General features: G+C 32.3%; 4 protein-coding genes across 8 annotated transcripts in view; 3 read left to right on the forward strand and 1 right to left on the reverse strand.

Moving 5' to 3' along the window:
* Window positions 1-442: 442 nt before the first annotated feature.
* Window positions 443-17,197, forward strand: LOC100181525 (histone deacetylase 9). 2 transcript variants are annotated; one of them, XM_002128106.4, is made up of 24 exons: window positions 443-589; window positions 4,866-4,925; window positions 5,352-5,488; window positions 5,675-5,746; window positions 5,995-6,100; window positions 6,260-6,350; window positions 6,437-6,549; window positions 6,945-7,094; window positions 7,503-7,609; window positions 7,665-7,766; window positions 7,969-8,077; window positions 8,441-8,515; window positions 9,114-9,235; window positions 9,462-9,604; window positions 10,303-10,480; window positions 10,535-10,693; window positions 10,755-11,037; window positions 11,241-11,342; window positions 11,799-11,916; window positions 13,186-13,399; window positions 13,547-13,763; window positions 14,573-14,794; window positions 15,247-15,375; window positions 15,812-17,197. In XM_002128106.4, exons 1-24 carry the CDS (start codon window positions 574-576, stop codon window positions 16,069-16,071), a joined length of 3,285 nt encoding a protein of 1,094 aa, XP_002128142.1. In that variant the 5' UTR covers window positions 443-573; the 3' UTR covers window positions 16,072-17,197. The 2 variants fall into 2 exon arrangements, with proteins under 2 accessions (XP_002128142.1, XP_018669305.1); XM_018813760.2 differs by lacking the exon at window positions 443-589 and adding an exon at window positions 4,258-4,429.
* A 222-nt stretch (window positions 17,198-17,419) lies between these two features.
* On the forward strand, window positions 17,420-21,490 carry cmas (CMP-sialic acid synthetase-like). 4 transcript variants are annotated; one of them, XM_026836193.1, is made up of 7 exons: window positions 17,420-18,181; window positions 18,237-18,382; window positions 19,097-19,249; window positions 19,856-19,986; window positions 20,212-20,306; window positions 20,616-20,667; window positions 20,710-21,490. In XM_026836193.1, the coding sequence occupies exons 1-6, from the start codon at window positions 18,024-18,026 to the stop codon at window positions 20,635-20,637; spliced, it is 705 nt and encodes a 234-aa protein (XP_026691994.1). In that variant the 5' UTR covers window positions 17,420-18,023; the 3' UTR covers window positions 20,638-20,667; window positions 20,710-21,490.
* LOC100186266 (pre-mRNA-processing factor 40 homolog A) overlaps window positions 21,290-23,253 on the reverse strand; it is a 13,981-nt gene continuing 12,017 nt past the window's right edge. Inside the window, exons 21-23 of the mRNA XM_009861649.2 lie at window positions 22,650-22,702; window positions 22,280-22,348; window positions 21,290-21,597 (exon numbers count right to left, since the gene is read on the reverse strand). Coding sequence (XP_009859951.1) covers window positions 21,508-21,597; window positions 22,280-22,348; window positions 22,650-22,702 — 212 coding nt within the window. The 3' untranslated portion in view covers window positions 21,290-21,507. The remainder of the gene's footprint in view (window positions 21,598-22,279; window positions 22,349-22,649; window positions 22,703-23,253) is intronic.
* The window catches only part of LOC113474623, a 2,943-nt gene continuing 2,752 nt past the window's right edge, over window positions 23,063-23,253 (forward strand). Inside the window, exon 1 of the mRNA XM_026836442.1 lies at window positions 23,063-23,154. Coding sequence (XP_026692243.1) covers window positions 23,073-23,154 — 82 coding nt within the window. The 5' untranslated portion in view covers window positions 23,063-23,072. The remainder of the gene's footprint in view (window positions 23,155-23,253) is intronic.

Here is a 23,253-nt window from a genome sequence, read left to right on the forward strand (position 1 = left end):
GTTTATGCGTAAAATTTAGGTTTCTGAGTAAACATATACTACTTAATGCATAAGTTGTATTATTGAGATGTGTATCATTGTTCCACAAATGGTTTTATTAGCCCCAAAGTGAGTGGAAAAACAGACATTTTTTTGTAATAAAATTATAAACATTTATGGAAATTGTACAATCTTTAGACATAGTAGGACTAGGAACATATTATGATTTAAATACCTATATTATAACTTTGAATTGCCCAGCAATGTGATAATAAAAAGAATTATTAATAATAAAACGGTTGTGGACCATCCCAAAATATCCGCTTACATATTTCTGTATTACCATGTGTTTGAAACTGTAATCTAAAAATATGCTGTAACCATTTTAACTGACTTAAAAATAGTGCAACATGTTCAAACATTTAAAATATATATATATATATTTAAAAAACATTTAAAATATATGTATTATATGTATATTTTTTTGTAACAGATATTTTAAGATTGTAGTTTAGTTTTGATATCTTGTAATAGTCTGTAAGGAACCAATTGCAATGAAAAGTGATGACTAGAAGTCTACATTTATGCTGAAAAATGGCCAAAAGAGAAGGTAAGAAATTTTCCAACATATTAACTTTAATTTAATATATTTTTTAAAGCCATCATTATTGGGTATGTACTGGCCACATTGTTTCATTTACGAAGAACAATTGTTCTTGTTATTTATCAATTATTCCTCACATGTTGAATATAAGATCCAATGTCATATAAAATCAAAATAATATAATTTATGAATTTTTAAATAAATGTTTATATTTAAAATTGCATAAATAGCGATTAAGTGTTATTGGTTTAATCAATTATAATAATTCCAAATGGGTCTTCAATATTAAACTTTTAACCCTTTGGATGCGCCCCTCACCAGATGGCGCCATGTCACCATCATACCACAAGTTACATAATTGTCAGTAGTGCAGTGATTTTTCAATGCAATTTGGTCTTATTTTAAAAAAAAGCTCAAACTGGTGTGCTGCACAGGTACTGAAAAATCAAGTTCTTAACAATTGACACTTTGCCCTATTTAAAAAGATGGTTCTCTCTAAATGCATACCTACTAATTTTGGGTATTTGTAATAACCTGGACTTGGTATTATAGATATATCTGAAAGATATGGGTAATATTATACCAATATTCTACAGTGGGTTTAGTGTTTCTGCGTTAGCCTATATAGTAAACTACCTGCATTGACGTTTTTCATTTGGCTGTCCTTGGCCATAAATAAACTAAAGAAATTATTCCATAAGTTTAAATGTCAAATGAATTCCAGTAAAATTGTTTATCAACAAAATCTTCCAAATTTCTAGTTTATCAACTTTTATGTATTAATTTCTTTATGAGGGTTGTTTTAGTGAAGTCTTAGTTTATAGCATAGATATTGCTATCAATTTGTTTTGAAACACATACCTAAATAGCTCGAAAATAGCAGTTGTTAACTTGTGGTGCCAAAAGCTATAACCACTTCTGGTGGTTTCAAGTAGTTGCTGATGCAAGCATTTGTAGAGCAGATAAATATATTTATATCACCGCCTAGTGTGGAACTGTTAGCTTTTACATTGATTTAAATTATAGAAGCACAGTTGCAAACTTGCAGTTATACTGCCTAACAACCTAAAGCAAGGAACAGTTTTAACCAAATAGAATTAAAGATTGAGCTATAATGTGTTGCATAAAACACATGCACGCCTGCTCAAAATCAATATAAATCAAAACAAAAAATCAATATGTAAATTATTGCCAAATTTTCATAATGAAAAATATTAGTATGAAATTTTTATCTAGATTTATTTAGTTTTGTGTTTTCCAAGTGAAAATGTAATTCCAATTATGGTAATAAATAGTTATACAAATAGAAAATATGCATCTCCTACAACCAGCCCATTTTTACTTTAATAGCTATTTATGGTATACTTACATTAATCATCTCATGTATATATACCTTAAATGTATAAACTGTTGTTGTCAGAAATGTAAACCTATTAAATTCCCTCTCTGAAATTTGTTTGGTGTAATGACATTTTAGCATCAGATTAGGTCTTAAATTAAAGCATAAAAGGTTTAACCTGGTAAAGACAACCTAAACAAATCAGTGAAATGTTGGTATACAAATTTAATTTGCCAGAAATACTTTATTTAATTTAACACTTTAGAATCTGTTAGTGTAATGAAGTATATTGCAGTTTGAGATTTTTCAAATTCCATAATTCTGCCATGTTGTTATATTATAGCTTATAGCCTGTATGTTAAAGTTGTGTTTATCAAGTTAATTTAATGTGTTTAGTTTTTTTAACTGTGTACAGTACTAAAGTATGAATTGAATATGAAAAATAGTAAAATGGTTTACTGAAGTTCTTTACTGCCAAGCTCTGAATATTGCAAGCAGCAAGAAGCAACCACATTAGATAAACAACAGTCGCTTGGGAATTTCTCCATACTCTTAAAGCTTGTTTGATTAGAAGGAAAAAGAGGCCACATAATATATATGGGGGTATATTTTTAAAAATTTTTTTAAAATTTATTAAAACCTTTTTTGACTAATTTTCACAAAATTCCTCAGTAATGCCAAAAAATAATTTTAGTGCCAATCCTAAATGTAAATAAATACTGTAAAGAAAACTAATACAAACTTGTAAAAAGCATGGTTTCAGACTTGCAGATTTGTTTTTTTTTTCATAAAAAAATGGCCTAAAATGCACTGTAAGTAGCCTATTAAAGTATATCAAAACAAATACATTTGGTGGAGTAGTAAAGTATATATATTTTAATTCTATTGCTTTAAATTTCCCTTTATTTCAACGCATAGCCAATTATATATGTTTAGACAAGTCAGAATTGAAAAAGGATTCATTTTTTAAATAATGTTACACAACTTCTAAGTCTAAACTATTGTTGTATTGGAATATAAATATGAACTGCTCACTTGTGAAAAAAAATTACCTTACTAAAGTACAACAAGAAGGTTCATTCTCAAAACTAAGAACTGCAATATTTATTTTAAATATGTTTATACTTGATCCCAGGATTGTTTTAATATTGCCCATGTGTTGTAATGAGAAGCATAATGAGAATATATTTGTTCAGCAGTCAGCTACTTTACACTTAATAAATCTATGCTTTTGATGCCAATACAGTTTAAGCAAAAAATGGTATATAACTGTATGTGTTTTTAAAGTCTAATAACATTGACTTGAATCAAAATTTCATTTATATTTCCTCTAAAAATTATACCAAGTAGAAGCAGCATTTGGTAGTACTGGACTACTGGTAATGGTATTACTTTTATGGGGTATTGGACTAACTTTCATTTAAATCCTAAGTTACATAGTGTGTTTAGCCATAGGGCATCACCTACATGGAATATAGAAAGGTATTACTGTAATTCATTGGAAAAACTTTGCTTTATGACTGTTGTATGTGTACTTTATTGATATTCAATGTGTTGAATAGCAGAATCAACAGTACAAAAATGGAATGGTGTATTCCTTTTTATAATAGATGGAGTTCTTATTTGTTGATCATTATTTTGAACTCATTAGTAACCTTTTAATTAGTTCATCATTAAAAAACATGTTGATTTTCAGGGTGTATTGTACAAGGCTACACGGTGCCATAAATCAATATACTATTTATATCATCAGTAAAATAGCAGTACCTTGGTGACATTTTGTTTGTTATATGACCTGTCTAAACAAAACCACGTTTTCTAATAATATACTTTTCTTTCTGTTTAAGTTGACAAGTGATGTATGTTTTGTTTTTACATTAATTAACCTTCTTTCAGTTGTTTGTTTTAAAGTTTGTACCATGTTAAGCTAAATTCAGTATTTAAAGAAAAGTAATCTCTGTTTGGCAAGCAGTGTATAAATAGCAGCAATCGCTGATTACGCTATATGCGGGGATCAAATCCAATTCTCTGTGCCACAGAAATGACTACTCATCCAAAGCAAGACAGCGCATAAAAGAAAGGTCTGCTCCCGCTTGCGTTGCCCCGAGCCCGTCGGCTATTTATAGCCACCGTTTGACGTCACTAGCTTGTTATTTCGGCTTGACTTATGAGCCCAATTCTCTCGCTTGTTCGGCGTGACGTAATACGGAGAAAAAGTCACCGCTGTTGATTTCTGAGACGGAAAATGTTTATATGCTTTTGGCTTCAGCAATGTTGGCGCTTATCTGAACAAGTGCGATCATTTGCAATTATTCGCAGTCTGCATTCAGTATTAGTAGTTTTGTAATATTATGTTTAGTAGCGCCGATGCATAAAGTGACACGAAGTGTAACAGGAATTTAACTTTTAGTCTTACGTGACTTATTATTGTATAGTGGCATACAAGAAACTGTTGATTTGTCAGCCATAGTTATGCATAAGTAGGCACAACGTTGATTTGTACACAGGTATGCCGATTGTAATGCGTTTTCTTAGAGCAGGCAATGCATAATATAGTGCCAGTTTTACGCATCGGCACATCGTAAATTTCTTTTAAACAAAAGGCCTATTTACGGCGGATTTAACTGTGTTGGCTCTAGGACTTTGTTTTTATAGAATATCTCTACAGTTAGACCTTTATAGCACATATCTATGCTAGACCCTTGGCATATAGACTAGAAACTAGAACAACATCATACTCAAACACAAAAGTAGTAACTTGGTTGTACATTTTTTTGGTGAACATTATATTATATATATATATATATTAATGAACAATGTTTAGTCATTAAAGTTATGCGGCCCAATTAACTTATATCTGTGCTATATAGCAGTTGCATAGTTTAAATCTTATTATTTGTGAATGTTAACTAATGGAATTCCTAATTTATTTGTTTATTTTAGAGGGAAATGATGAACTTCGAACTGTAACAAATGGGCTTGGACCTCAAGATACAAATGAAAGTATGCTAAAGTTTTGTATGTTTCCATGTACTTCTAGGGTGCAGTCTTTAATATACATTTGAAAGAAACAGATATGGATGGCGGTTGTATGAAGGGTTGCCAAGTTATAGTACAATGACATGACATAACTGTGATATTATGGTACAATGACATGTATGAAAAGCAAACTTATTTTTGGATATTTTTAGTTTAAAGCTACTTTATTAAACTGAATTATTTTGACTGACTGTAAAAAAATGAATACGAGGTGTCCCTATCTGATCCCAAACAATGTTTCTGCAACAATACACATATGCTTATTGACAGTGCATATAAAACATAAAACCCACACAATGTTCTTTGATTAGGGATAGGTAATAGGTCCCATATTATCTGTTTCACCCCTCCATAATTAACATAATTATAAAGGTTGAATTGTTAACCTAGATGAACACAGAATGGCTGTAGACCCTGCAGTTTCAGCACTGACTCCAAATTTTCTTGCTGCTGTTTATGGCATGGGAGAACGGCAGTATCAGGAAAAATTGAAAAGAATGAGGCATCAGCATGAAATTGAAAATCAGGTATATATACTTCTACATATTGATACAACATTTTCAAAGTTATTTAAGAAAGTGTATAGCCTAGTATGTTAATATATTATAAACAGTATATGGGATGCTTGTGTTTTCTATTTATTTAGTTGTATTTAAAATAATTTTGTTACATAATTTGGAATTTTACATTTAAACATAATATGTTTGTTTCAGCTGTTAATGGCGCAGTTCAACTACCAAACAAGCAATTTGCAACATCAACATCAATTGCAACAACACTTGAATGTGATTTATTGTTCTATATTAGGATAGTGTTGTTTGTTAAATATTGCAATGCAAAATTTGTAGATTACGAATGAAATAACTAAGATTAAAAAAACATCATAAATAGTGTTTTGTATATACCGTAGTGCAATATTAGCTATTGTAAGTTCATATACATTGCATTCTTTTCATGATATAAAGTAGATAATGTTATTTTTGTATGGGAATTTCTGTTTGTTCAAAGGTTAAGTATTGTGTTTTATTTATAGCATGTTATCTCGAAGCAAAGGGAACGTGTTGCTGAACAGATGGCAGCACTTGACCAAAGAAGTGAACTGATTAATTCTGTTCGGAACAAAGAGAAAAACAGAGAAAGTAAATTAGCATTAAACATTAACATATACTGAAAAAATTTGTAGCAAAAAGTTAAGGGTTTCTTAATTTCGCATACAATAGTAGTTTTTATCTAACTCTTATGGTTTACTTTCATTGGAACTCTGAATTATTTTTCAACAGAACTTTTTCCACAAACAGGTGCTGTTGCATCAAATGCTGTCAAGCAGCATCTACAAAAGTTTGTAAAATGCCGACAAAAATTCAAAGATTCACACCCTAGTATGGAGAGGTAACCCAACATCTTAATTTTATATTATTGCACATTAGTCCTGGTGGCAATTACTTGGCTTGTTTTACTTACGTTGTTACACATAGGTCTCCATTGCAATGGACACCATCTTTAGAAGGAAAAAATGGAGGTCATGAAGTACCAGCACATTATTCCTCATTATTACACACACAATATGACTTTCCACTAAGGAAAACAGGTACAAGTTTCTACATTTGTAGAAGTTTAGTTCAATCTAGTTTGTTGTGTTAGACATTAAGTTTATACTTCAAATCAAAAAAAAAAGTTTATGCCGATAAAAGCATAACCATTTCGTTAAAGTTGTTAAAGTATTATTAGTTTTTATTTGAAAAATAAACCGATAATTGCACTACTGTATAGTTTTTATTTTAAAACATGTTTGTAAGGTATTAAATTGTTTATGCTGGGTATTCATGGGTAGGAAGATTTTTTTTGGGGGGGGTGGGGTTTAGGGCAAGTTTCTTATGATGTACAACCTACATATATGGGTCATGTTATTCTAGAGTTTGATTAAAAATTGTATTTATAATGTAAGAATTCTTTTAAACAAAAAATGTAAACTTGCATCTTAAGCTTCGGAACCAAACCTCAAGTTGAAGTCGCGTTTAAAACAGAAGTTGTTGGAGGACAGAGTTGAAAGGTCGTCACCACTCATGCCACGTCGCGGAGATATTAAGGCAGATCTTGCAAATCGAATCAAGAAAAAAATAAATATAGAAAATGGTAACGCGTTTCATCTATATAAGTGGGCATCATAAACTTATTGTGCTGGTGACTGTTAAAAAACACAGGGTAACAGACAAATTTAAGTTTGCGGTAAATTTAACTTTGCAGTAAATTCTGCATTAGCTGCTTCTTAAACCATCACCAGTTCCTTAAATGCCAATAGTCAGAAGTTCAGAACTCTAAATTTACTTTTAGAAAAAAATATACTTTAATATGACCGCCCAATATGTTCTTCGGCTTTGCTGTTTTAAGATGAAATTGTTAAATTGTAACCTTAACTTTGAACCAGCATGGTATGCTTTATATGCTTACTATTTGCAGCAATAAAAATTAAATTTTAAAACAAATTTATTTTTTACAAGTAATTTACTCTATAACATATTTCCTAACTAATAATTTTCTTAGTTAACGAACAAAGGAATTCACACAACAGCGCTCCAAACTCTGGACCAAGTTCCCCTCCTAATTCATCAAATGACATCAAACAATCAACACCACACATGCAAACAGAGGTACCATATATTCAACCCATTTATGAAATCATTTTTATAATTTTACAATCAACAGACTGATTATTATGAAGAATCAAATTCATCTGGAAACCATGACCTTTATTCGTCGCCCTCTCTTCCAAATATTTCTATTGGACTTACAAATAAAAAATCAACTGTAAGTTCCTGAGCTCTAATTATTGCAACAGTTAACATAACAATTTCATTTATTTGGCTTCTGGTTTCATGCATTGCCATTTGATTTAATTTGATTGCCTCAAAATTTTTACAAAATACATGGCTGTTATTGCAAAGGTTAAGCATTAGTTGTATTTTATGTATATTTTGTAATAACATATCGTAATCTATCATTTGAACAGGATCGTAGCATGCTTGTTGTGTCAGAGGAGTTAAGCAAGCGAGGAACCCGAGGATCCTCACTTTCCGATCCGATGATTCAAAGTGATAAACCATTATTTCAGAGCCATGGTAATAATTGGCAGTTTAACCCATATTAATATCCTTATTATAAAGTGTCTTAATTATTCAGGTCATTGAGGCATCATCTATGTAAATGTTTTTAGTAGTTATTATGAAATCTATAAACCTAAATATCAGATAGAACTGTTGCTGCCATAATAAACAAAACTTTTCTAGTTTATGTATTTATGCACCAACATTTTACTGATTGATTTATGTCACTTTTAACTTATTATCACCCAAAGCTCAAACTGCAAGTCACACTGTAACAAAGTCATTTCCAGAAGACCCATATTGCGTGTACATTAGGCTTTTGAGGTGTTTCATCACTTTTTTTAAGTTTTAATGTTAATTCTCTAAAATAAATCACAGCAAAGCTACATGAGATTGATCTAACACAAGCAGTGCAAGCTAACCTGCTGCCTCCACATAAGACAGTGCTACATGGTACGTATCATTTGTGTAGTATGAAGATTGAATACTAGTTTCCTAATGTTTTAAACCCTTTTTTTGCCTTTAAAAAGATTATTATGTTTAAATTTTGACCTATGAACTTTAATTTTCTGGTGTTCTAAAAAAATTCAAGATTTAATTTATTAGCTGAAAATATAAAGTATTTTGCTTCTTCCATATTCATTAGGATAGGTTTTTGGAAATCATATTTGACAAATAGATCACACACACTTTTTTTTATTTTCCACTCTTGGTTAATAACCAATGGGTTGTATAACCAGGAATGCATCATACAGAATTTCAAATAGTAACAATTTCATAAAAATAATGATGTATAAAAAAAACCTTTGTGTTTTGGTGGTTTACCTAAATTACTTCATAATATTGTTGTAAGAGTTTCCCTTTGGATGTTTTTCTATGATATACTAGAATACCATATTATTCTGTAGTGTGCATCCTTGTATTCCATTCAAGCATTCACAAAACCAATCTTTTCTGCGCTAAATTCTATTTTTCAAAAGAAAAATGTTTTTCACAGCAAACACATTTTTATGATACACCACAACTAAATTTGAAAGTTTTATTTTCACAGCCCAAGCATCCACCCCACCAGGACCAATACGTCACTCACAAACCACACGTCAACATAAAGCGTTGAGTCGGACACAATCAGCACCTACTGCTGCATCGCAGTTGCAACTACATATTTTACAGGTTTAAAAAAAATCGCATATAAAAGTTTTTTTTGCTAAAAATTCAAACAAACTGTTTATTATATTTGTTGGTCTGTCGCAAAAAACATTGGGGTATTTGTGTGTTTAATGTATGATTTCATAATTCTTTGATGTTGATAGCAGTCTTGTCACCCAAGACATAGGAAAATGTTTAATCCACATATATATACATGGTTTAACACAGTAATTATATTTTTCATTTAAAGCGACGTCAAAAAATGCTACAGCAGCAGCAGAAGAAAGGTTTAATGCACGGTGTGGCTGAGGTTGATTCACATTCTTATTCAATCCTCCCCACCCACCTTGAAACAGAGGATGGGGAACAATGGGTGAAACGGAATCAATACAGGTAGGCCATGTTATTAGACATTCAAATTATTGTGTTTAATAACTATTTTTGTGTATGTTAACCTATAAATTTGTTTTTATCAAACAGTTGTTTTTGTTTGATTTTTCAATTTTGATGATAACTAACAATTTATATGGCCGAGGGCCAGAGTTGGTCCTTGCTACTTATATATTACCTAAAACTCAGACTACTACCATGTATGTAACTTTGTGAAAGATTGTTTTTCGGTTTGACTGACAATTTAGAGAACCCATACAGGAACATTGGGTTAGAGCAAAAAAGTCACTTGTCAGTGTCCAACATAGAACTCTGTATCTATTGGCTTTTCAAGCAGCCAAACACTAAACCATCATGTCAAAGTGTTTTAAACTTAACTTAAATTGGTTGTATGGAAAGCCGTGCTTTTACTTGAATATTTTAAAAGTTAATTCTGACATTTATCACACTTGCTGATTACTAATCAATCTTATACAACTATGTGACTTAAATCCAACAGAAAAACTTTTTTTACCCCAATCCACCATACCCATTATGCCTGAACTATCTTAGTACAATTAACTGTTTTAGTTAAATATTATGCTTAAAGGTGAGCCTATTATTTTAGGCCTGTTCTTAACCTTATAAAGTATGTGCACATTCATTAGAGCTGTGCTCTCCTTTCTCCTTTTGCATTCTCACCACTTGTTTTATCTATACAGTCATGCGCAGTCAACACCAAACCAACCTTTCATTCCAAGTAACAAGATTGCTTCTACCCAAGCACAATTGGTAGCAAGCAAACCTGAAATCCCAGATTCAATGCTACCTATGTTTATCAACAAACATTCTGGTAGATTTGGGTTTCTTACTTGTCCAGCAGTTGCACGAGTTGCCATAGTAAGTGTTTATAAATTGAATAATTGTAGCTCATTTTACAATAAACCAACACAGGAGGAAGGTGGAATCGCCGGTACGCGACATCTGCCACCACAATCCACCATACCCATTCACAGCCAACCATCATCACTTAGTGATCAGAATAAACCACGTCTTCTGCGAACACAGAGTTCACCAGCAACATCATTTATTAAGAAGTTACCTCATTTTAAGGTATTTTGAATTAGGTTTATTTTTCATCTTATTAATTGGCTAACAAATACTTTATTAACAGAAATACAGATACACCACGGGCATAGCTTATAGTCCAGTGATGTTAAAGCACGGATGTGCCTGTCGTGACGACCACACAGAACACGCAGGTCGACTGCGTGCAATTTGGGAGCGACTAACAAAATCGAAGCTGGTTAACGACCCAAGTTGTGGTGGTACATCAGGAAAATCTTCGTGTGAGTTACTGGAAGCAAGGAAAGCGACCACGGATGAGTTACAACTGGTGCATACACAGGAACATACATTGCGGTATGGGACAACTTCACTTGCGAGGAAAGAACTAGGTATGATGTGTTTTGTTATGTAGTATAATATAAGATGATGTGTTTTGTTATGTAGTATAATATACCATTACAATAAACATAGTTTGAACTATTGTTGATTAGCTTTCCTTATTCAAGAGAAAAACATAAGAATTACTGAATTCGTTACTATTTTCAAACAAACACTTTTAATAGTTTGTGAAATGTTTTATTTTTGTGCCAAGAATTGACAAGCAAGTTCATAGTTCTCCCATGTGGTGGTGTGGGCGTGGATAATGGAATTGACATCGATACTGTGTGGAATGAACTTGATACCATCAATGCAGGTTTGTCCATTATGTCCCACTGGTTGTATGTATATTATTATTTATTATCTTCCTTTTTTGGTAATGGTATGAAAAAAAAATTGTAAAACTTTAAAACTTTTTTTTAATTGCTGGTTATTTATATGTTGATCAATTGTTTATCCTTGTGTAACTTGTCAAAGCAAATGGGCCCAACATGGATATACAACCGTGCCTTAAACTATGATACGCTGTGTAAACTGTCTAGACTATAGATGCAGATAGTAATGGACAAACCCAGGTTTGCATTATTAGAAAATAATAAAGCATATGGTCTAAATTTTTCTGTTTTTTTTTTTTTTTTCCAAAAACGGGTTATAACATATTAAGATGTATTTTTAGTAGGCATTTTTATTAGTCATTATTAACTTCATTCAAATTATTCGTACTGTTATCAGTTGCATTGTATATTGTATAATGGTGATTTACTTTAACCAGCACGAATGGCTGTTGGTTGTACGGTAGACATCACATTAGAAGTTGCACAGAATCGATTGAAGAATGGATTTGCTCTCGTTCGACCACCAGGACATCATGCTCAGAAAGATCTTGCAATGTAAGTATAATAAAGGGGCATACAAATCAAATATCAAAATTTGCGTATTGATAGAAATGCTCAAATGTGATGTAAAGATACCACCAAAGTTTCAAACAACAAAACAGCTTCTGAAAAAAATGAAAACTAGGATCGTTAATACGTATAAATTTACTTAATTAGAAACAAAATGATATAAGTGGCAGCTGATAAACAAGAAGTATTTATAAGACATCGTTATATATTCCACATCTCAAGGTTTATTTATAAGAGATAATCTACCCACTGGTGGAAATAGAGGCTTTAAAGGGAGAGTTTTGCAGAATTTGTTTTGGCTTTGAAATTCCCTTTCACTACTACCACACACCTGCAATAGCAACAATAATATATGCTACGTGTAATAAAGTCACTCTTTATGTAAGCTTTATTTAGACAGTACAATGAAGTTTCAAATGTGTCACTTAACTTTGACTGTTTGTAGTTTTTAAACTACTAAAAATATTCAAAAGCTTCTTCTGAAGAAAATGTAAAGTATAAACTTTATTCTGTTTCACTTTTCTATTTTCCTTTTTTAACAAGTAGGTGTTTCTGTTAAAACTTGAGTTTGAAAAAGTGCTGAGTCAGCATAATCTCTGGTATGTAGCTTGGTTTCATCAAAAATTAAAACAGGAAGTCATATGTATTTGATAATTTTTGTTATGTTTTTACAAAGAAGGAGCTTTTGTTATAGCAAATCCGATTTTTTTAAATTTTGTTTGGTAGTTTAAAACTATACACAGTCAAAGTTGAGTGGCGCTTTTTCTTATGGGAAATTTCACGCATTTTCGCACGGCTGAATTTTTTACTCCAGCATTGTGCTGTCTAAATAAAGCTTACATAAAGAGTGACTTTATTACACGTAGCATATATTATTGTTGCTATTGCAGGTGTGTGGTTGTAGTGAAAGGAAACTTCAAAGCCAAAATAAATCCCGCAAATTAGAACCCTCCCTTTAAACTTTAAAGCCTCTATTTCCACCAGTGGGTAGATTTATCTCTTATAAATAAACCTTGAGATGTGGAATATATATCGATGTCTTATAATTCTTGTTTATAAGCAGCCACTAATATCATTTTGTTTCTAATTTTTCTGTACTTATTTTATCTTCAGTTAACACACTATTGGACAAAGTTTATTTAAAAATAGCTGTTCTGTCAAATATATTTTGCGCAACAATTAAATCCCTATTTTTCACCTGCAGCACAATATGTGATGTTGCACTTAAAAAAACATTTAACTTATTTCATGCAGGGCTTTCTGTTACTTTAACTCAGTAGCAGTGGCTGCAAGGAAATTACAACATGAATGTCCAGATACAGTGAGACGTGTGCTTATAGTGGATTGGGATGTACATCATTGTAATGGAACTCAGAATATTTTCTTTGATGATCCATCAGTGCTTGTTATATCCATACATAGATATGATTCTGGGAACTTTTTTCCTGGAACTGGAGCCATTAATGAGGTGATTATAACATAAGTTTGTATTTCCTTTTTTGGTATGTTTGCATAGAAAATATGTAGCTTCATTGCAAGCTTGTATGACTACTACAATATTAGTAATATTAAATCTTACAAAAATTTAATTGAAGAAATTTATTTTGTACTTCAGTGTGGGCGTGGAGGAGGGCTTGGGTATAATGTGAACATAGGGTTCAGTGGTGGGCTTGATCCTCCCATGGAAGATGCCGATTACTTGGCTGTTTTTCGCACAATTGTTCTTCCCATTGCCCGTCAGTTTGATCCTCACTTTGTCCTCGTGTCGTGCGGGTTCTCGGCAGCCAACGGACATCCTTCAACACTAGGTGGCTACAAGCTGACCCCCAATTGTAAGTTTTACTGGTTGTAAATATATATAGTATTTATTATCTTATTTTTTTAGTGATTGAGTCGAAAAATAGTTTAATATACAACTGTTGGTTGATAATAATGTTGATCAATTGTTTTTCCTTGTATAGCTGGTCAAAGCAAAGTTTTATTATGACTGATTCCAATATTCAACTGAATACGAGTATTCGGTGACGTCATTTAAATCTTGTTCACCTTGGTGATACAACAGTGTTTTAAGATGAATAATTACTACTTTTCTACCGACGCTGTTGCTCAAGTTGCAAAATTAATTACGTATCTGACCCTTCTTAGGCAACTAAGTGGTGAAAGGTGGCGAGTCGCTTTCAGCCACAGCAGAATAAACATTAGTAAAGTGCATCCATGTATTAACAACTACATTTATTTTTATGATGATGATCAAGTATATTACACATTTCATGTCTGCAGGTTTTGTTAATTGACTGAATATGTAAAAATCCAATATTCAGACCCAGATTCAGTGCGTTAAAGTTCTGTTAACATTCTTACACCAAACTTCATATACAAACGAATAAACGAAAACCACTGTATTCCGAAATCACCTAAATTTACCTAATTATTTTATAGAAGGTTGTTTTGATTCTCAGTGCCAGCAAAAAAAAGTTGTAAACATACAAAAGTTATAAAGCCGTGACAACTTGTCCATTACCAATTGAAAAGTTTAATTATTATGAAGTAACACAGCATATAATATGAACATAGCATAGAATATGAACATATATCTAATATATGGCTATATAGATAATATATATGCTTAATTGATCTACAGGTTACGGGTTGCTGACAAGATTATTATCTGAGGTAGCAGGTGGGAAGATAGTGTTGGTGTTGGAGGGGGGGTTTGAACTTGAACCCTTGTGTGATTGCACGGAAGCTTGTGTTCGAACATTGCTTGGCAACCATGAGTATTCTAATTTATCCATGGAAAGCATGGAGAGAAGGCCATCTAAAAATGCAATTGATACCATTAAAAATGTCATCACTATACAAGGTATGGTCATTATCTTACAAATAGTGTATTTAAACTTTATTATGGTCGTTTTATGTAGTTAATAGTTATGCATCATTCATCCTATTGTTAAGTAATTGTTTATCTAAGATGCATTTTCGCATTCAATAGATTGTTAAATTGCTTTAGTTTTTGTAGGAAATCAAGTCAATCTCAATTAATGTACAGAGTTATTGTTTATTCTAATATGCTTATTGCTGACTTGCTGTGTACATGAAGTTATCATCGAATTGTATCATACATATGTTCATTATTGTATTGAAAATAATCAGTTAATATGATACTGGTGTTCAAGTTTCACCAAAACGTTTAGTGACCTGTGTCACAACCACCAGACCGCATATTACCTACAACTGCTGTTAACATAAGGACTTAAAATTTAAAATGTTTAAATGTTTTTTCCACGTTATAATTTTATGAAATCCATATGTTAGAAAAACACTGGAAAGGATTAGATTTATCATCTGTTGATATGAGTCATCTCGAGTGGTTGAGAGTTTCAAGAGAAAATGAAACTTGTGTTGCTATGGCTTCACTTAGTGTGGAAAATAAATCTGGAAACGGTAAGCAATTTTTAATTTAAACAGTTTTCAGTTGGTAATAAATAACTACTTTGCATTGTGATCATTAGTAAAATATTGTCACTGCTTTTCAACATAGGTTGCAAGTCAATAGTGTATTGCCATATGATATGATATGGTTGCTTACTATAGTGGTTTTGAAAGCCTTTTGTCTGTGGAAAGCTTACAAATTCTGTAAAACATAGTTTTAGAAATTAGTTGGCCAAACCTTGGCTTGCAGTGGTGCAGGCAAGGGGGTTAGGGCTTCGCAACCCCCCCCCCCCTTTTAAACCCCCCAAAAAATAATAGTTAAAAAATAATTGAAAAAAAATCTTGAAATTTTTTTTTAAAACATCCCCGCCCATATTTTTTTCTGCCTGCGCCACTGTTCGCATGTGTTATGAAAGATTTTAAAAATATTTTACTTTTCCGATTTTAGAACCCAACACTATATCAGAACCCGAAGCACACCAACAACCTGTGGATTTGTCAAATAACAAATCTACTTATCAGCAACCTCATCAGTCCGCTGATGTGTATTTTTATGAAAACTGTGGTGGATCCATGAGTGCAGATTCCTCACCATTAGATGTGGTTGGTTTGTCCACACCTTCATCACCTGCAACTAAACAATCAGATACCATGGATACAATGAACCAAACATCTACGACCGAGTCTCAACCCATGGCTGGTGTATGACTATTTAATGGATAGACATGAAAGAATGAAACTTCAAGCGAATCTTGGAACGAGCGTTTGTTGTTTACAATCTCATTCGTCACGCTTTATGTGCAATCTGTTCGCATGTCACTATTCGAAATGAAGTTGCAATGCTTAATCAACATTGAAAAAAAGTGATGGTGATCATTATTCATGGTAGGATTACTGAAGAGTGGACACACTGTGTAAAGAGAGTATCTGATTCAACATCTATTGTCACATAGATGCGCTATATGTGTCAAATCATGATTGTACAGCAGACCTCAATTTGTAGTGTCCACGATGACTGAATATCCTCTCACCCCACACTCTATTGGTACGGTGCTGGGAAACAGATGTAATTTTAGCAAACCAGATGTAGTACTCCAACCCATCATTAGTGCTGCCAGGATATTCAAACTTGCTGTAATATTGCACATATTTCATGCTTTGAAGACTTTTTCTGCATCTTTTTACCCGGTCACCACAAGGCAAGTTTCAGCTTTTTATTTTTTATACTTGCTCGGCAAAATGTTTTAAATCCTGTGCCACTTTTTGGCAAACTATTTCTCGCTGCTTAGTATTAAAAATGTGTTACGTGTATTTACGTAGGAATCGCTTCATTCTTATCATGGTTGCCAACATTATTAAGCTGCCCAACTTGCAGCTTTGCGTATTTACTTTGGAGTAAGTATTTTTCTACTACGAAAATATTACTACAGTACATACATCTGAACAATGCTTTAACAACAAACACATCTAATTTCTATCATTAAGTTTTTAATACTGGTTTAAACTGGTTCGAAATCCATTCGATTCAACATAATATTACTGTTTAATTGGATCCTCTAATCATAACAAAATTTAAAATATAGTAGCAAATTAATTGTCTATTTGTTTGAACTGCACAAAGAAGCTTTGAACACATCATTCCATCACATTCCTTGTTTACATAATTTAATTTTGACTGTTCCATTTTCTTGATCATTGTTGCATAAGATTTTTATTAAGTGACCCTGTGCTGTGTATATATCCATATATATGATGTCCTGAAAAGCGCCCCTGCTGGTTACATCCGTTAAAAACTGTTTATGACGAATAAACGAAAAAGATTTTTGATACACAATACGTGGCTTCTTGAATTTCGGAGGCTTGTGCTGCGACAGTTATAGACATAACGTTTAAAAATAAATGGGTTCAAGGCTCATCATAATTGTGGGCGTATGTGTCCTTGGGCAAGACACTTAACGACAATTGCTCCAACCCAGTGGTCACTCATGCGTTGTCCAATTTATCAGCCATGGATAAAAGAATAATAACCACCCGCAAAGTAACATACATGAACTCGTAACCTGACACGAGGTGTATGAACACCCGTGTTATAACAACCGAGGATAAAGCAAGTTACATTTATTCAAGTGGCCAAGAACTCGTACAGTAGTGGCAGCAATAATCTTCGAACTTTGTATCAATACGAATACGTGTTATGTATAGATATTAAGTTTCATTAGAGTAGATCAATATGTATAGTAGGGTGAGGGAAATGGGACTCCTTTTTATTCTATTTTCTCGTCTCATTTCGGAATAAACAAAGAATATTAGACCGTTGTTAACTGTTTAAAACTCTATCAGGATATTGGGATATTATGTGCGAAAAGTTTTCCGTCTTTCCCCACCCTTCTATATATGATTGTTTTAGTAAATATTCTGAACCACGCAGTAATTTGGTATTTACAGACATGCATCGCAGAACGGTTAATACTTGTAGTGGCTTATTAATTCAATATTTACAGTTAAATAATTAACTTGTTAACTGCACAACATGCGCTGCCTCGACGGGTAGTAAACTGGAGTAGATAAGTGTGTAGAAAAAAAAAAGCCAAACAGATAAGAAAAGTATATCGTATAAGTTTATTTTATTTTAAATAAGTCAACCTGTCTACAGTTAAACTATGGAACACTCGAATTCAGCCATTAACCATTTAGCAGCATTAATATTGGCAAGAGGAGGCAGCAAAGGCATTCCAATGAAAAACATTGTCAACGTTGGTGGTCTTCCTTTGATTTGCTGGGTGCTCAGAGCCGCAGTAGATAGCAATGCGTTTGATAGGTTCATAAAACTTTTCAGTTCTTATGTGTTGTAGTTTTAACTTTTCCGATTTCAGTATCTGGGTCTCTACCGACAGCGATGAGGTTGCAGAAGTTGCAAGTTCATATGAAGTGGTGAAAATTCACCGACGGTCAGACGAAGTTTCTAAAGATAACACCTCGTCGATGGAAAGCACGCAAGAGTTTCTTAATTATCATCCTGGTAAGGTTTGGAAATAAGGCTACCCAATATAAAAATAAGGAAATATTTGAGAAATTTTCGCATATCTTCTGAGTTGGTTTGTTTTTTTCGCAAATATCAAAGTAAACGCGAAAAAATAAATGAATTGATATAGTAGAGGCGGGATGGCTCACTTATTTATACTTTTCTTTATTTCATGATAAAACATAATATTATTCGATAGTATTTTCGCTGCTCTATACCAAGTACGCGCCAAACAATTAATGTACTCCCGCAATGGTACCAGTGAGGAGCCTTAAACCAATTACCCCACTTTGTAGCGTTGTAAAAACGTTGTTTAGTCCCATATTACCCCACTTTGTAGCGTTGTAAAACTTACATATTTAACATTGTTTTGTATGGAAAATATGTTTTAAATTCAGTCATTTGTACTTGGAGATAATTTATGAGAAGTGGCTTGTACAAAAAAAAACAGTATAGCAGTATAAAATTTCTGGCAAAAGTATAAACTTTATTAAAAGTTGAATTTGTAAAATTACACCTGTTGTGCAAACCGCTAAATAACTGTTTGTGTGTTTTAATGTATTACCTTGGCGTGTTGTGAATAAATAAAGGTGATATATGGTACTAATCCATGGTATTTATACTTCCGAATCATTATATAGTTTGATTTTCAAAATTCCAAGCAATATGTGCATATAAGTATTATTTTACTCCACCTTACTACATATACAGAGATTGATGCGATAGGATTGTTACAAGCTACCACGCCATGTATACAACCAAGCCAACTACTATCTGCTGCTGAAATGATAAAATTTGGTGGATTTGATTCCGTTTTTTCGGTTGTTAGACGACATTTTTTTAGGTGGAAAGAAGTCAAACAAGGTAAAGATGGTTACAGATCGCTAAACTTTAAATAAATGTAGAGTAGGGTGAGGTTTTATCGATATCTGTTTATCGTTAGCACAAACGTGTTTTTAACAATCAACAACGCTTGCTTAGAGGAAACGGTTGTGCAGTAGGGCGGGGGAAGATGGAACACTTTTTGTTTTCTCGTCCCATTTGGTATAGTAAAAACGAAGAATATTCAAAGAATTAGTAAACCGTATGCCTATGTCTCATAGACCGTCGTTAATTGTTTAAAACACAATCAGAATATTTGGATATTATGTGCCAAATGTGTCCCATCTTTCCCGCCCTACTATTTATATGTTTACCCGTTATTCTTTAACAATAACAAAATGTAAGTGTAATTTTTCGGGATGTTTCTCAAATTGGAAAGCTAAATAAAATAATCTATAATTGACCTCTACTTACGACTCCCATTGACCGTTGATAGTTGTTTAAAACACGTTCAGGATATTTGTGTTTAAGGTGTCCCGTCTTCCCCCACTCTACTAGATTTTATGGCTGCCAGAAAAGTGTCTCTAGTTTTATCTTGATGAAAATTGTAATCATACCTCTATCAACCATTATTTTGTGACTTGCAAGGTGACGTCACACACCCATTAAACTTTGACCCATCACACCGACCAAGGAGACAGGATTGGGCAGGAGAGCTGTGCGAAAATGGTGGATTCTATTTTGCAAAAACTTCAGTTGTAAGGCAAGGATTATTCCAGGTTCGGTTTCGAGTTAAACTAAACTTCATCTGTAAGCGATTTTTTCTTTTGTTTCACCACATAAAGCAGTAAAACTTTCAAAAATGTTTTTATTAAACATGATGTGCGGTGATAGGCCATTCTTGAATTACCCCCAAGTACATTGTCATGCCGCTTTATTGCCCCTTGCCTGTTAATATATTATGAGTATGTTTACCTCAACTTGGTGTGCTTTTATTTATTTAGGGGGGGAGGACAGGTTACCAAGAAATGCCCCACGAACACAGTGTTGACATAGATACACCATTTGACCTCGTCGTTGCTGATTACGTGATAAATAAGTAAGTCGATAACTAAAAGATTGAATAACTTAATTATTGTTCAGTAGAGTGGAGAAAAGCGGGATATTTAGGCACCCAAAAATAGACCCAAAGTATTCATAAATCAAAATTTAAAAGTGTGAGAATACTATTAAACAACCTCGTAACATTTTGTTTTGCTTAACATCAAAAGGGGCCAATAAAAGAAGTTTTTCTCACTTTACCCCAAGTCCCATTTTCTCCCTTACACTTTAGTAGCTTAGTTTAATTCAAATAGATTTTTGCATAAAGTTCTAGCAATGCTAAAACAAACTTTATTTTATTATACAGATATGGATACAAAGGAAAGTGAAGTAAACAATGAAATAATGTTACTGTTGGGAATACGATGAAATAAACACTGTTCAAATAATGTTATAATGTTACATATTTGCTTATACAATTCTCAACATTTTTACTAAAGTCAATATTTGTCCTTAGTTTATTAGTTTAAAACTCACACCTAAGAAATACTGGCTTTGTTTTGGTGAATGTGTGTTCGCATAATAGCAATGACTTGGTTGGATCAGTTGTTGAGTTCCTTACATATTATGAACATACTTTAACATGAAGCAAGTGTGGTGTTAGTTGATTGAATATGTTTGATTTAGGTTTGCTAGAAAATAGTTTCAAGGTTGCGTGACACATGTTAACGCAGTCTGATTATCATTATGAATATTTTATGACAAATCGGTTTTCATTGAATTTAATAGCCTTTATAACTGGCATTTTCCTACACATTTTATTCATATCATGTTTTACAACTGTTGTTTTGCTGCGAATTCCTTTCTCTTTGTTCTTATATTATTTTATCTACGATAATTACCGAGTTTTAAATTTTAATATTTTACATGAGGTGTTATATATATATATACAGCCATGCCAAACATATTTACCGCATATTAAAAATACCCTTCTGCCAGGCAGCTGTATAATCTTATCCAACCGTACATGGAAAATGAAACAAAAATGGAATCGCTTTTATTTTCATTTGAAACATTACTTTTAAAACCTGTACCAGTTGGCACATTACCATGTTACAAGTTTGCAACTTAATGTTAATAGCAATGAAGTGAAACATTTGTAACATAAGAACAAATTAGTTGTAAATGTTTGGGTTTCATCATATTGGACTCCGATAGAATATTTCTAGCATGATTGTACAGGGAAACATTTACTTTATTCACTTTTCACTTTCTAACTTTTTAATGAGTTCTTTTCTTTGTTGTTCTAAATCATCATCACTATCTTCAGTATGGGAGGGGTAACTTTCCTGTGACAACCAAATTTAGGAATATTATTTTTGGTTTAAAGCTGTAAGATGCCATTAAGGGTGCATGTGTCCTTGGGCAAGACACTTAACGGGAATTACTTTAACCTAGTGGTCACTATTGGGTTGTCTAAATTATTTAACATATATACATAAAAAAATAGAAAAACTACAAAAAAATAAGCACCCAGAAAGTAACATACATGGTAACTCGTAAGCTGGTACGAGGTGTATGAAACATAACACCCGTGTTATAACAACCATCGTTTTCCGTCCAAATGAGGATAAAGTAAGTTACATTCATTTAAGATTGAAGATTTAATTTAAAGTTAAAAATTAATAATTCTGTTCTTAAATAAGTTTTCACATTTGTTTTATTTATATACAATTTCCAGACAAAAGCAAATTAAAATAAATGGGATCTGTTTTATTATAAGTGGTGTAATTTAATGCGAAATGTAATAAGAGATATTTTCACTTATCAACCGAGGCCAGTCGCAAGTAAAATGTTGGTACCATGCAGAATAACCTAACAACCAATAAAACTAAAACTACAGAAAAAAGTCTGGTCCACATTTGAGATGTACAGGCATATCTGTTGCAATTTTAAAACCACTGTCGTGTATTAGTATTGAAGCAATCTACTTCACTTAAGTTACTTGACTAACTCAAACATTAAGTCTACCTTTTCCTTCTTTTTTTTCTTTTTTTCCTGACTGGATTTTTTTGATTTCTTTTCTTGATCAGGTGCCGGCTGTATGGACAACAACATTCAACGTACAGTATAAACACATAAAAAATTATCTTTTCACTGTGTTTGCTAGCTTTAAATTTTAAAAGGCAAATTTTTAACAATAATTAATTCATAAGGTATCTCAACAATTGCCAATTTGCAATTGAATTCTCCCAACAATTTGAATTAATATGGTTTTCATTGTTGGAATCAAAGAGATTTATAAACTTTGTTATTTATATTATGGGGACATAGGGTTATATCTCAGTTACAGTGGTAAATAATAAGGTGTTTAAATGAATGCAGAAAATAGTAAACTCACAGATTTGTTGTGGCGTTTCTTCGATTTCTTTTTGTGTTTACGTGATTTTCTTTCTGTAAAAAATAAAATATTAAAGAAAGAATCTGTGTTTCAAGTTAAATTAACAATGAGATTTAATTTTAAAATAAATATCTTAACACATCTGCATATTAACTAATCTGTAATGCCAAGTGGAAGGATCTATACCTTTTGCTAACCAAGCATGTAATTAATTCGTTACACTCTTACATATTACTATAATCTGTGCATTTTCTCTTGACTTAAATATATGCCAGTTAGAGGCACACACAGTTTAGAATATGTGTGTGTCTGCAATATATAATGAGATAACGAATAGAAACACAAGTTAGAAAAATAACTGTAGTAGTGAAGTTAAAGGTATACAGCACAATGACAGTAGCAGGACAGCCAGGTGAAAATATTATGAAGAAATATATTTTACTTCTTACAACGCTTGTTATATTAAACCTTATGTTAATAAATGTTGTCACTATGAAACAAAAAGGTAATTTAATGAAATTTAAACAGTTACTACAGTAATGTAATGGAGTATGATTATAAAATTGCATTAGTGTAAAAAACATAGGCAACTTATTAAGTGTTT

The sequence above is a fragment of the Ciona intestinalis genome, chromosome 10 (genome assembly GCF_000224145.3).
Source record: "Ciona intestinalis chromosome 10, KH, whole genome shotgun sequence".
NCBI classification, from domain to species: Eukaryota; Metazoa; Chordata; class Ascidiacea; order Phlebobranchia; family Cionidae; genus Ciona; species Ciona intestinalis.

What these genes read in the sequence shown, in the direction of transcription:
- cmas (XM_026836193.1), top strand. Translation starts at nt 18,024, where the DNA reads ATGGAACACTCGAATTCAGCCATTAACCATTTAGCAGCATTAATATTG. An exon ending in GATAGCAATGCGTTTGATAG is followed by an intron (nt 18,182 to 18,236) that starts GTTCATAAAACT and finishes TTCCGATTTCAG; the next exon opens with TATCTGGGTCTCTACCGACA. An exon ending in GCTGATTACGTGATAAATAA is followed by an intron (nt 20,307 to 20,615) that starts GTAAGTCGATAA and finishes TTTATTATACAG; the next exon opens with ATATGGATACAAAGGAAAGT.
- LOC100181525 (XM_002128106.4), top strand. An exon ending in TTACAAATAAAAAATCAACT is followed by an intron (nt 7,767 to 7,968) that starts GTAAGTTCCTGA and finishes TCATTTGAACAG; the next exon opens with GATCGTAGCATGCTTGTTGT. An exon ending in CAGTTGCACGAGTTGCCATA is followed by an intron (nt 10,481 to 10,534) that starts GTAAGTGTTTAT and finishes AAACCAACACAG; the next exon opens with GAGGAAGGTGGAATCGCCGG.